Genomic DNA, 13,359 nt, shown 5'->3' with positions numbered 1-13,359 from the left:
AGGTTGGTATATGTGACGAAAGACGAGCGAGCTTGAAAAGCCTGTCGGACCCATTGGTCTCCCGGGAAGGGTAGCAGCCTCGCTGAGCGTAGAGGTTAAAAAAAAAAAAAAAAGAGCCCCCGATGTTGGAGAACATGTGCATGGCTACTAAGTTTTATATACCATGCAGAGACTACCACCCCCAGACGGCCCTTGCCCTTCTGCACCTCCGCTGACGTAGATCTCGCAGTCGGAGACGAGTCCGGCGATCAAGCCGCCCACTGCGGCTCTCGCGTGTCGGGTGCTGTGGATGTCGCTGTCAGTGTTCATGGTGTGCCGCCACGACCGGACATGGCCGCGAGGGTCGGCCTGGGCCTTTGCGAACACCTGGACGACCTTGCCGTTGGCGCTTTCCACCTGCGCGAGAAGATCACGCACAGCCGAAGCGTCGATGGCGTCTGCCATGTACCGCGACACGGCGTGTAGATGACCTTGCTGCTGTCCCGCCCCCGCCGGGTCTGTCGCCAGGACGAGCACATGGCAATCTTCCAGCTCCGCTCCGCTGCTGCAGCTTGCCTTTGCGCTCCAGATGTTCTGGGATGCTGAGGCTTCCTCGAGCATGTCGTGAGACAACTCTTCCAGCGCCAACGCAATGCCGACCGCGCTGGCGTATCGAGACTTTGCCATTGACTCGTAGGTGTCGGTGGTGACTGGGGTGCGCGATTCGGCGCGGATGGCCTCGATCTTCGCCGAGGTCAACAGCGGACACTTGACCAGGACCAAGTGAACCTGGGCCGGCGTGACCGATGCCTGCTGCATCATCTGCGACACGGTGTGCGCGACCTGCAGCGAGTGCGCCGACGTGCCCACCTCGTGGGGTGCCAGGACGCGCGTGCGTCCGATGGCAGTGATCAGCCCCGTGGCCACGCCTTGATGTGCCCGAACAAAGAAAGTGACATGGGGACTGAGCACGCCCTCGGTGCCGCCGGAGAAGATGGTCACGGCATCCTGCGGGATCCGTGGCTCCCACACGGCCGAAGCCAAGGTTCGAGAAAAGTCGTTAACACAGCCATTTCCTGACACAATAATTTTTGCGTTCAGCCCCTTCGTCTTGTATATGTAGTCGTCGTGTACCTCTCTATCCAAGGGAATAGAGGCGGAAAAGAAAAACCGCCGTACCTTCAGTCTTGCCGACCACGGCCAGGATCTGCGACGCCTCGTACCCAGCTTCTTTCAGCCTGTCTAGAGGCGTGGTATCCGCCGGGGACGATATGGGAAACTTCAAGATTTCGACAGCAGCCATGCCTGAAGCAGAAGCCCTGAACAAATGGAGGGAAAAGCTGTGTTGTTGAAATTGCTTAGCGAGTGTCCTGGTCTGCCGCTGCCACGCGAAGGTTGCTCTGAGAACAAAGAAAAGACCGTAACGACAGACTTTAATTGGTGATGCAGCTGATGGCAAGAGTTGAAATTGTCCTCTCATTCGTTCAACACCCCGACAAGACTTATGATTTTGCACGGGTGCTATGTGGATGATCGAAATCTATTCCACCGGGCATCTCCAGAGACTCGCCCTGGTGCCAGTCATGCATGCTACATAAGGACGTTCATGTCATTGGCGGGTATCGCCTATCTGCTTCATCTATGGCGCCGGCGGGAGGCCGCCGGCCATTTGCGCCGACGGGGCTGGTGAGGCTGGAGCCCCTTTATCCTTTACTCTCTGAGTCGAAGGTTGCCTAACAGCCGATTTGGCGTATGCAATGCATTTACATATACGATTCATGCTGCAGGCACCAAGCCTAATCCCCTTTATAGAGAGTTGAAAGAATCACGTTGGTCACCAACCTTTCGTCATTTGATTTTTCTACTGTATGGATCCTTAGTGCACGCTTTTCTACTCGGCTCGTCGGTACACCGGTCCATGACTCGTGTCCTGTGGTGGTGAATGAGACCGGGCGAGGCTGACTTTGTATAGGGATCGTCCGAAGGATGCTGTCATTGCAACAAATGCCTTCCGAAGGTAGTAGAACTGACGTCGTCAGCTCAACAGGTGGCCTCTCAGACACAAGACACAATGATTTTCTAGCGGAATATTGAGATGTTGAGTTGTATCACTTGTTAGTACGTTAAATTCCAGGGCGCCTTCTATTTTTCCCCGTTGTAAAGGCGTCGTTGACCTCTTTCCCTGTCGTCTATTTTCATCAATCCCGCTCGACGGTAGCCACGTGATCGACACCAAGGGAAAGGAAAGTGGCCTCGGTGGTTAGGGTTTTGACGCGTCACGCACCACGTGGTTACGCGCGTTGAGCAAAGCGCGCTAGGGGCGCGCCTCTGGTGGCGGAACCTTATTCATGGAACTATTTAGTGGTCCAATTCTAATCGGTGCTTTAGCTGCAAGAACGGAAATTGGTACCTCCCACCTTTCACAGGTTCTCGGCTTGTCTGCATTGTGGGACAAGATGCAGTCTACAATTCATGGTGTTCCCATGGACGTTGCCACCGACATAGTGCATGCTCTTGAGATCTGCACCCGTCTGAACGAATGGACCCGGAAGCCTACGAATTCGCCAGTGATCTCTCTCCTCCAACAACATGTTGCAAAACTATCAGCACAGGTTCAATGCCTTGGAAAACAATTCAGTCACCCTACGTTTCCGAGCGATGCTCATAGTCTTGATGAGGTTGCCAAAATCTTGCATTCCGTCAAGAACCTACTCTTTCAGGCGTTCACTTTGTTGGACATTTGCTCCACTGTGGAAAAAGATGGAGACGAGGGTGCTCTGAATGCACTATTCGCGTCTCTTTTCGTGAACGATACCAAGGTGGATCTAGGAGAAGTCCGTTACATAACGGATCGCATTCATCAATCCGGTCAAGAATGTCACAAGATTTTATCTCGTTGGTTCGGTCCTGAAGCAACGGCACGCAATTGGTCGTGGGGCACCAGCCCGAAGCCCCCAACAGATGTTTTCGAAGAATTGATGTAAGACCCTAATTACCAAGACGCACTTGTTCTTCGATTGTTAGCTCACATTAGGCTTTAGCCCAGAACTCACTTCTCTTCTCGAGAGAGACCTCTCCAGATTCAGCCCCCGATATGTCCACACCTACAACACTACTCGTGACGTGCCTTACATTGTTGATAGTTCAGCTCCTCCAACTTCAGGCAGCTGCGGAATCGTACGAAAGGTTGTGCACCGCCAGACACAAGAATCATTCGCCCAAAAGACGTTTCAAAATATATTCTCAGCCGCAGATCGCAAAAATGTTCTCAAGGAGCTTGGTGTTCTGGAACTCTGTTTTCATCGGAATATCATCCAACTTATCGGAGCCTATGATGTCAACGAAGAGCCATACAGCATCCATATTGTCATGACACCCTGGGCGCCATATACCTTATTGGAGTTCCTTTGCGGTGAGGATGCCGACAGGAAGGCAAAATGTCCTTGGTTTGAGCAGCATTCCGTCACATCAGACACTTGTATTTATCGTATGATGTACGAGGTCGCCGATGCTGTTCGTTATCTCCACCGTCTTTCTATCAAGCACAAAGACATCAAACCTGATAACATACTCTTGCATCGCGAACAGCAAACCGGACGTTGTATTCCAATTATCACTGATGTAGGGATCAGCAAGGTCTTTCGACGTGGTGCAGACACGGACTACGACAAAGGCTCGTACCAATATCTTTCCCCGGAGCAATTGAAACACAAGGAAAGTAGCCTGAAAGCAGACATCTGGCAGTTGGGATGCTGCTTTGCAATGCTTCTTACTGTGGCAAGGGGAGGCACATCGGCTATGGACAAGTTATGGACTGCCTTTCAAAAAACAGTCGATAGGCGCGCATGCAATATTGCAATCGAATATAACCATTTCATGGAGACCTTCAGAGGAATTTGCATACCAGGAGATGCCTCACAAGAGCACGCGCATTCTGTGACATGTCGAATGCTGGAGATGGATCCATTGGTTCGCATTGATATTGAGGCTGTCCGGACAGAGATGGAAAGATTGCCGCATGATTGACTAGGTACGGTTGAGACTGATCTGAAGATATTGCGTCATGATGCTAACTGAGGAGTTGGATGGCTTGATCTGGTGAGCATTGGTCGCAAATGCACACGCCCTTGTTCTAGATGCCCAAGCATCAATGCGACTACCATTCGTCTCAACTTCACCTCTCAGAAACAGCACTTCTTCTATCGAACCAGGCCTCAGCAGCGGCGATGTCAAGGATTGCAGGAGGGGCAGACTAGCCGGGACCGCAATCTTCCTGTCATATGGCATCCCTAGCACTCAGTTTGTTATTCGCTCTGCTAGGTCTACGGATTCGATTATAAGACTATCGATAGGGAGGACGGCCGGGCTGTTCCGCCAATTGGATCTAGACAGAATCTGGACAAGGCACCCACGGCGATGTTGATGATGCCAAGGAGACTATAGGATCTCTCTCTCATCAGCGGCGTTGGAAATCCCCGCCATTGTCGCAACAATGAAGAACGTTTTCTTCGTGGCCTGAAGACGTTGGTGCAATCTCTTCTTTGTCGGGGAGATGACGTTAGATGGCGGCTGCTCAAATCGTTCGTACAGAATCATGTGTGTTTTTCGAGATATTCCGGTCGTCATAGAGAGTTATGACAACCACTTCCCCCCGTGATATTTCCAGGACGTCAGCACAGTAACTTCTACTCTCTGATACCTTTGCTGTTGTCCCCTCCCTCCCCGGCGGGAGACTTGACATTTTGCTCTTGGTTAAATTTGCCAACGTTTAGACCTGAGATCTTCCTACGAACCAAGAATACAGAAGGATTTCAGAACAGGAAAAAAAAAAAAGGAAAAACAATGACCTGCTGCAACAAAATGCGCCAATTGTCTTCCTCACTTCTTGGTCTCAAGATGGACTGCGGGTCGGGAGGTAGTCTTGCGAAACCACTCGTCTGCCAGCGAGAACATGCTCTGGTCGTACTCATTCTGGCCGAACACCTTGGCAATTGTGCAATGCCAGGGAAGAAAGGTACACTCTCCATAGGACAGCCTGTTATCGACAAGCCGTTGTCCATCCCCGCCACCCTCGGTCCTCTACCGCTTCCACTGGGCCAAGTGGGCCTCCAAAGCCCCAGTCACTCTTTCAATCTCCTTTAGACAGCGCTCAAGGGCTCTCGGCACCTTTTCCGGTCGGAATAATCTGAACCGGCCCGCGCCCGCCCGAAATATGGACCTTGTCCGACATCTGGAAGGACAGTCATCGCCCTGCCAGCCAACAGTCTATTGTTCTTGCGGCGAAGCCCATTTGACCTTCCAACTTTCGAAATGATGGCGGTCTTTCTTCTTTGCGTGTGGTTCGATATGTTGTGGACTTAGGTGTCAATGATGTGATCTTCATCTAATGCTTTTTCAACAACAAGGGCACCATCAGTCCCAAAGGAACCCTATCACCTGCCGCCATTTTGGCAACTTAGTTTCTGGCTCTATATCTTCGGCAGCCCGTGTAAGAGCCTCTTCAAGGGGGATCTCCGAAAGGTTCACAATCGCAGTCCGCTTATATATCTTCCACACGGCATACGCTGTGGCCACGAGAGGTATGTCCCTTTGGTAATGGCGTCAGCACTTTTACTAGTCGATTGCAAAGATGGTATACTGACAAATACGATGCGATGAACCCGCTGGTCGACCAATTGCCTTTCGTGAAGACCGGGAATCCAGCTGTGAGGAGGATCACAACGCACAAGAACAGTGCCACAGGTGTTGAAAACTCTGTCAGAAACCTGTCTTTAGCATATATCATGCAAAAAGGGAGTATATCAACACGCACCAGTCCATCTTGAATGCCATGGCAGCATCTTCAACTCCAGTCCTTGCGCATTCATAGCCCGCAGCAGCCGGAGATGATTTAACAGCACCGTGATCCACGAGATTAGCACGCCGCACGCCGTCAAATCCACGAGCCACCAGAACACGGTCAGCGCACCCTCCGATAGGCTCATGAAAGCGAGGAACATGAAGGCCGCAAAGAATAGCACGCAAACATAGGGAACACCCCATGGGGTAGTGCGCAAGAAGACCCTAGGCGCCTGATTCTTCAGCGCAAGGCCGTACAGGACGCGGGTGCCAGAAAGTAAAGCTTGATTTGAGCTGGACCACGCTGAGGCAATCACGACGGCATTCACGAGGGACGGAACACCTTTGAGGCCCGCGGCGCTGGCTGCGATAACGAATGGGCTCTGTGCGGCGGTGCCGGACTGGTCGTCGAGTCTGGGATCGTTGCTTGGTACGAGCATGCCCACTATGAGCACGGCGAGGATGTAGAATATCGAAACGCGGATAAACACCCGCTTACAGGCCTTGGGGATCGCCACACGAGGGTGTCGCGTCTCGGCAGCGGCCATGGCGATGCTCTCAGTCCCCGCGAAACTGAAGACAGCATTGCTCATGACAGCCCAGTAACCAAGAAACTTACCCCAAGAACCAGTGGCTATGTACTCGACGAATGGGCCGGGATTCTTCCAGTACTTGAAGCCGGTGCGAGGCGTGCCTGAAACACCGCCAAGGTCGATGATCAGGCCGAGGATGATCAGGAACACGATGAAGAGGATCTTGAGCAGAGCAAACCAGAACTCAACCTCGCCATAAATACCAATGAAGGATAAGCCGACGGCGACTGTCATAGCAATGAATAGCAGGATCCATATTGAAGGGTTGATGTCGGTCCAGTACTGCAAGAGAACGCAAATTGCTGTAATTTCAGCCGGGATAGAGAGACAATTGCCGTAGACGAGATTGTACCTGTTGATCATGTGTTAAAAGGCGACGCTGCTTGGCACGTGGAAAGAGGACAAACCCTATTGCAAAGCCGAAGGCAGGATCAATCAACAGTTCTGCATGGCGGACAAAGGAGCCAGTGACGGGCAACAGGGCTGTTACCTCGCCAAGGGCAAACTGTACAGCGCAGACAACAACACCGATAGTCGCATAGCCTAGTAAGGCTCCGAGGGGACCAGCCGTCTGAATTGATCCTCCGAGTCCCAGGAAAAGACCCGTTCCCTTGAAAATCGGTCAACCTTGAAATGCCGCGAAAAAGGGGGGAAAGCGGCGAACCTACGATAGCTCCCGCGATCGCGATAAGGGAAACGTGCCGCTGGTGAAGACCCCGCCTCAGCTCACGATCTTCTGTGACCGTTACAAAGTCACTTTCGTCGAGCCTTGAAAGCCTCGAAGGACCTTGGGTGCTGCGTGGCTGCGGGTGAGCCACCGGCTCTACATTGTTTTGAACGTGCTTGTTAACAGTCTGTGCTATTTCAGCCATGTGTACGGTTGAGCAGCAGAGGGTAGTTGAAGACCAGAAGTGGCGCAGAGCTGCATCGAGCACATTTCTGTTGACTGAGGTAGAAGTGGAAGCTATAACATTTCAGCGCGACAGCAAAATTTCACCGCCGAATGACGTGCTTAGTCTGACTGGCTGCCGCCGAAGTCGCTCCTTAACGTGACGGATTTTAGTTTTGTGATCCGCCTAAGTCTTAGACGTCGCAAATGCCCGTTCGCTTAACCGGACCAGGGAGAAAGATGGCCAGGCTGTCTCCCGGCATCATGGCGTGCTCTCTTCTTCAGAAAATACAATAAAATACATACAAAAGAAGTGGGTGACCATGGGCAAGTACGAGACAGATTTCTTGGTGGGGGTTTAGAGTGACGGTAGTTCCTCAGACGGCAATATGCTTCACCAGCATAAGCATGCCTCGGCTTCAGCTTCCTACCCAGGCAAGTATTGAAGGATTGACCCAAAGCCTTCTGAACTGCCTCTGCACAGTTCCTTCTGCGGACGAGCCGCCCCCCTCTATCTCTCCTGGTTTCTCTCTATAGATCATATAATAGTGGGCCTACTATGCTAGCATGTTCCTGCCTTCCTTTAAACCCCAAGACTGAAGGATTTCTTCCTTCGCAACCTCCATATCGCAAGCATCTATTCTCCTTTTGTATATCCGATCTCGTGCTGCGCACCTGCCCCGCTACCACAGACCAAGGGATGCTTCTGTTGTTAATTTTGCCAGCAACGATGACAATTTCACTATCCCATCTTTTAAGCCGTGGTGTCGCGCTCAGGCACAAGATTGATTTTATGCCAGAGCTGAGCGTAGCAAAAAGGGCAGCGAGGCCGTGGCTCGACGAGGAAGCCATGTGAGCGTGGTCGACAATGCATATCGTGCCCGCATCAATAGCCTCCATTAGACCACCCAGCTCTCCCCAGAATATGTCGCGCGCAGTATAGTTGTATGGCTGCCAATTCCCTTTTGTAGTATAATTTAGTAGATTGTCGTCACATATGTCTTCCTTTAAGTTGCGTTTACCAAACGTGATGATGGGTATTGACGAAGCCGCGCGAGATCACCTTTTCATGGCAGTTTATTTCTTTGGTGTACGGACCAAACACGAAGTCTTTCCCGATCTTGGTGATGTTGTCTCCTTGGATCAGGAGATCGGTGTCCTCAGGCACACGAACTTTGTCATTTTCGCCATGTGGAAAGATTGTGCCTCGTTGACGGGGGATGGTAGGTGCTTGGTTCTCGGCCATCCCGCGCCCTCGGAAACCAAGGTATTCGACCTTCTAATTGTCGACGATGGCCATATCCTCTAGAGGAACTCCAAAGGGTTTATATTATGACCCTCTCCAGTTTTTCAGCAGCGGTAGGAGAAGAATGCAGCAGACTACAGAAACGAGGGCTATGGAAGTCTCCAAGGCGCGTCGGGTTGAACGATCAGAGTACTAATCCTGCCAAAATCCGTTGAACATGACACATTGAATTCGTGCTCCGATGACGCTGACAAATGCTGCAGCAAATCTAGTGGCCTAAATCAGCCTTGCTTAGCAAAGGACGCATGTTGATACACCCAGGACCCTCCGAGGGCACGGTCCAGTTCATGCGAGACCCCCGCCTTCGGCAAATGACTGAAGGGAGACTTCAGCACAATAGGCTTGGTCCTTGGTGCTAACATGTCTGTGGAGAGTCTCGTCGAGCCGACGACGCTCTGAGCGGGGTAGTGGTGTACTAGAGCAGACCAAGGATCAAAAACGAAGCATATAAGTTTACAACTCTGTTCGTCTCAGTGCACCTTGCAATCCTTCGCTCACAAGGGTGTGCCCGCGAGATTGGAAGTTCGATACTTTATCGTAGCAGTAAAGCACCTCTCATTATGTCAGGAGACAAATATGATCTTATTGTGGTTGGGTCCGGCTTTGCTGGGTCCGTCACAGCTCTATCTTTGTTGGAAACGTGTAAAGCTCAGAAGAAACCCGGACGAGTGGTTATCGTGGAAAGTGGAAAAGATGGAGAGAGATGTGGAGCTTCGCGGTGGACGTCAGCTTATCTCAGGCTTGATAAGGACAACAACCTTGACCCTGCCCGGATCGACGAGATGGACAGAGTCAGCCAAGGTCTGCATAACAGAGACTATTGTGCAAAGATGTATGTCGAGGTTCCAAAGACCATGGCCTACCTCCTCGAGCACGGGGTGAAAATCAATCATCACGTGAGTTGATGGGTTTCATCGGCTCCAAGTTACTACTACATGAAAGGACCGGTCAATAGCTGATTGCGTGGTGGAACAACAGACGAGAAAAATGTCCTGCTTGGACTCGACACCAGTCAGTACTATGCCACGCCAGCAGGTGGCGGGTTAGCTATCGGGCAAAACTACTTCAGCCACGGGAAACAGTTCGATGGAAGGATTGACCGTCATGTGGGAAACGCAAGCTGAAAATCTGCTCACCATTGATGCCGGCGAGGTGACTGGAGTCAAAGTCAGGAAAACCGACGGCCGTCTCCATGATATTCTCGGGTCAAATGTCATGGTTGTCTGTGGCGGGCTTGAAGAAACCAAGAAATGCTGGCAAAGTCCGTCGGGCCTCGAACACAAGCCCTTCCTCTTATCGCACCAGGCCTTGTGCACAACCGTGGCGCTGGCATCCGCATGGCTATGGAAGCGGGCGCCGCAACATCCGGCGCATTTGACGGCATCCACAGCGAGATTGTTGACGCGCGTACTACCAAGCCGGACGCAGTCATCTGGGGTCACTGCTATGGCATAGTTGTGAATGGCGACTGCAAACGGTTTTACGATGAAGCGAAAAGACATCTCTTCTTTGAAATGATCGCCCTGGAAGCCTGGCGTGACCAGAAAAATGAGGCGTACTTGATCTTCGACAAGCCTGTCTCTGACAAGTTTCGCCCTGGCTGGGTCTATCAAACAACAGACATTGATCCGGAGGAGGCACCTACCATTGCTGAACTGGCGCAAAGTCTTGGGCTAGAGCCTGCCAAGCTGGAGCACACCGTTCAGGAGTTTAACGCAGCCTGTAACGACAAGCCATGGGACACCATAGAGTTCGACGGCAAAGCGACAACGGGCCTGTCGCCTCATAAGACCAATCAGGCGAATCCAATTGCCGTTCCGCCATTCTATGGGTTCCCATTGAAGACGACCCTCACTTTCACCAACGGAGGTCTGACGACGGACCTCGAGTGTAGGGTCGTCGCAGTAAATATCATTCAAATACCTGGATTGTATGCCGCTGGAGAGCCCACGGGAGCGTTCCCCATTGAGAATAGAATTATTGGTGCACAGTATCCCCCAATGACAACGGTGCTGCGCTCTCTGGCCTTTGGCCCGATTGCTAGGACAGCAATTGCCGGACAGTTGAATGCGTATGGTAGTCAACTGTAGGCCGGACTTGCCACTTGGTCTGGAGGCTGCAGGCCTCCAGAGCATAAATCGGGAGACATTATGATGTCTGTGCCCTGCGAGTGAGATCGGGAGAGGCAAGGAGATGTTACGTAGGTTTAGGAGACCAAAGAGATGAATTTGCCCAAGGAGGCTAGCACACCGAGCAACTCCTTTCTTTGGGTGGGCCAAAGTGGACCCTGCTTCAGGGGCTGCAGCCCTACCAATGCTCATGACCTAGGTTCAAACTTTCTGCGCACGGAAGCCAACTAGAGGTTTATCTACTGTACCGCCTCTAGGTAGACAATTCCTTATTTTAGCGCGGCATCTTTTGTATGGTCGAACATCATTCGAAATGACAACACCTCATCCGAGGAAAAGCGTACTTGGCAGAAATTTGTCCACAGTCTGTAAAAATGCGAGACACGCGCTAAGGAGACCTGATGCCGAAAGTCCACAATGGCATAAGCTTGTGCATCATTACTGACCCAACAATACGAACTTGACTTCCTCGTACACAGATCTGTGGGAGTCGGGTTCTGGTTGGCAGCTTGTTGATGTCAGGCAACATAAAGACAAGCAAGGGGGCCGAATGGAGACAGGGCTGCATGCTATCCTAGGAGGAGGTCGCTATTGTTGCCTACGATGATGACGCATTCGATGAAAATGTCGCTCTCCAGACCGCGCTTTCTGAAAATGCATCTCTGGCGTCTATGCCGTTGTACGCAGATACACCGGTTTTAATTGTTCTTCCGTATAGACATTACTTCATGGCGCCTCTGAAACGGCTACACAAAGACATCTTGACAGATAACCACCATCCTACAGACCCGAAACTCACATAATGCAGCAGTCAATTCTGAACCTTTAACCCGAAGCCCGATGAGCAGAGTTCGTTTCACGATTCCAGATCATGCATCTGCGCTTGTCAGTAATCCGCCGGGCTCTGCCCTTTTCAGCCCCATTCCTTTTTTCCCTTTCCCGTTATTTTAGAGACATTACTCAGCTCGTGGTCGAAGACAACTCCCACACCGTGGTATTCTGGCAGGGTTCAATAAGCAACTGCCGCATAAACATATTTGCGCACAGAATACCAAGTCCCGCGCCCCTTGACACAGTTTCCGAGGACACACCCGGCAATATGAGCCTAAATGCCAATCTGATATCTCTTTGAGACGGCGTGCAGACTTCCAGAGTGTTGAACAGCCAGTTAGAGCGAGAGAGTTGATTCGGGTTCCGGAAAATCAATGGCTTGTGCTAAAATGCTCCCAAAAAGGTAGGCAACCGAGATCAAGACCCCGATGCAATGAAATAGTGTTGCTGGAAGGGGTACTTTTAGCCGGGCGCGTTTTTCATGCCTCGAGAAGAATTGACGCATATAGGCATGTTTCTGTGCACGTCGCCAGCAATAGATATATAACTGTCGTTGTTGCTGGCACACATGCGTCGCATTGACATGATTCAAAGCACGCATAACTTGAAATCAACATCAAAATCGCCAACATGTCTACATGGGCCCATCTTATCCGATTTGTCGCGGTCGAGGACGGCAAGGTGCACCTAGGGCAACCCATCGACAACGCACGGGACATCGGCCTCGACACCTTTGATGAAGTCACGGTTCAGGCATTCCGCATCGAAGGAACCATATTCGACGGCAGAGTGACTAAGGAGGTCGTCACCGTAAAGAAGCTCCTGGCCCCCATTGCGAAGGAAGAATGCACATACATCCGTTGCATCGGCATGAATTACCGCGACAATGCCAAAGTACGTAATGCCCGTCCAAAGACGACATTGACCCCATCCACTTCATTCCAGAAAGCAGATATGTTCTCAGGCGCTCACTCCATCATTGGCAGGAAATCGAAGTAAAATTGCCTAGCGCTCCTATGTAGCATGTTCACCAAGCCTCGAACCGCCTTGGCAGATCCGTTTCCGGCGCCCCTTTCCGTTCCAAAAACCTCTCAAGACGACTCCAGTGATTATGAGGCAGAGCTTTGCGTCGTCATTGGACGAGGTGGTCGAAATATCGCAAAAGAAGATGCGTTGAACCATGTCCTGGGGTACACGGTGTCGAACGATGTTTCTTCCCGGAGACTGCAAATGAGTGATCAACAGTGGTCCTTCTCCGAAGGACTAGATTCTTCCTGCCCGATCGGTATGTGCGGCACACTCTGCTGCTAGGGATGATATCCACGTTCTTCTCCGCTGACTTTGATCTTACGGAAGAGGCCCTGTACTTGTTTCCCCAACTGTGATCCTAGACCCTCAGCAGCTGCACATCTAGGCTACATACAACGGCCAGATTGTGCAAGCCGACACGACAGGGTGGGTGACGAACCCAAGAGGTCAACTGATCCTAGACCGAAGAAAGATGACTGACACATTAATAGCAACATGGTATTTGGTGTGGCGGAACTGATCAGTTATCTGTCTCAGGGGACCACATTGGAGCCAGGCGCTCTTGTTTTGACTGGAACAACAGCGGGAGTAGGGTTCAAGCGGAACCCGAAGATATTCCTGCAAGACGGCGGGGATATTCGGGTGTATATCCAGGCTCTAGGTACACTTCTCAACCGCGTCAAGTACGAGGATTGGTAATGAGCTTTAACAACGTTTGCGGGAGACCGAAAAGTCGTAAAGCGCTTTTTGTTTGATGATATCCAA

General features: G+C 51.4%; 7 protein-coding genes across 7 annotated transcripts; 4 read left to right on the top strand and 3 right to left on the bottom strand.

Moving 5' to 3' along the window:
* Positions 1-147: 147 nt before the first annotated feature.
* A1O5_08233 (uncharacterized protein) lies at positions 148-1,282 on the bottom strand (the record flags this gene model as incomplete). The annotated part of the gene is made up of 2 exons (XM_007748817.1): positions 148-1,055; positions 1,159-1,282. 2 exons carry the CDS (start codon positions 1,280-1,282, stop codon positions 148-150), a joined length of 1,032 nt encoding a protein of 343 aa, XP_007747007.1.
* Positions 1,283-2,462: 1,180 nt separating this feature from the next.
* A1O5_08232 (CAMK protein kinase) lies at positions 2,463-4,005 on the top strand (the record flags this gene model as incomplete). The annotated part of the gene is made up of 2 exons (XM_007748816.1): positions 2,463-2,959; positions 3,021-4,005. The coding sequence occupies 2 exons, from the start codon at positions 2,463-2,465 to the stop codon at positions 4,003-4,005; spliced, it is 1,482 nt and encodes a 493-aa protein (XP_007747006.1).
* A 1,386-nt stretch (positions 4,006-5,391) lies between these two features.
* On the bottom strand, positions 5,392-7,282 carry A1O5_08231 (uncharacterized protein; the record flags this gene model as incomplete). The annotated part of the gene is made up of 5 exons (XM_007748815.1): positions 5,392-5,566; positions 5,622-5,733; positions 5,792-6,762; positions 6,818-7,020; positions 7,079-7,282. The coding sequence occupies 5 exons, from the start codon at positions 7,280-7,282 to the stop codon at positions 5,392-5,394; spliced, it is 1,665 nt and encodes a 554-aa protein (XP_007747005.1).
* Positions 7,283-8,028: 746 nt separating this feature from the next.
* Positions 8,029-8,545, bottom strand: A1O5_08230 (uncharacterized protein; the record flags this gene model as incomplete). The annotated part of the gene is made up of 1 exon (XM_007748814.1): positions 8,029-8,545. The coding sequence occupies one exon, from the start codon at positions 8,543-8,545 to the stop codon at positions 8,318-8,320; it is 228 nt and encodes a 75-aa protein (XP_007747004.1). The 3' UTR covers positions 8,029-8,317.
* A 620-nt stretch (positions 8,546-9,165) lies between these two features.
* Positions 9,166-9,510, top strand: A1O5_08229 (uncharacterized protein; the record flags this gene model as incomplete). Its single annotated transcript, XM_007748813.1, has 1 exon — positions 9,166-9,510. The coding sequence occupies one exon, from the start codon at positions 9,166-9,168 to the stop codon at positions 9,508-9,510; it is 345 nt and encodes a 114-aa protein (XP_007747003.1).
* Positions 9,511-9,855: 345 nt separating this feature from the next.
* On the top strand, positions 9,856-10,695 carry A1O5_08228 (uncharacterized protein; the record flags this gene model as incomplete). Its single annotated transcript, XM_007748812.1, has 1 exon — positions 9,856-10,695. One exon carries the CDS (start codon positions 9,856-9,858, stop codon positions 10,693-10,695), a length of 840 nt encoding a protein of 279 aa, XP_007747002.1.
* Positions 10,696-12,195: 1,500 nt separating this feature from the next.
* On the top strand, positions 12,196-13,293 carry A1O5_08227 (uncharacterized protein; the record flags this gene model as incomplete). The annotated part of the gene is made up of 4 exons (XM_007748811.1): positions 12,196-12,472; positions 12,575-12,854; positions 12,957-13,040; positions 13,086-13,293. The coding sequence occupies 4 exons, from the start codon at positions 12,196-12,198 to the stop codon at positions 13,291-13,293; spliced, it is 849 nt and encodes a 282-aa protein (XP_007747001.1).
* Between the last annotated feature and the right edge of the window lie 66 nt (positions 13,294-13,359).

Source organism: Cladophialophora psammophila (assembly GCF_000585535.1).
Source record: "Cladophialophora psammophila CBS 110553 chromosome Unknown aczJe-supercont1.13, whole genome shotgun sequence".
Taxonomy (NCBI): domain Eukaryota; kingdom Fungi; phylum Ascomycota; class Eurotiomycetes; order Chaetothyriales; family Herpotrichiellaceae; genus Cladophialophora; species Cladophialophora psammophila.
Note: the sequence above shows the minus strand (reverse complement) of the source record. Positions and strands in the feature narration are given on the sequence as shown.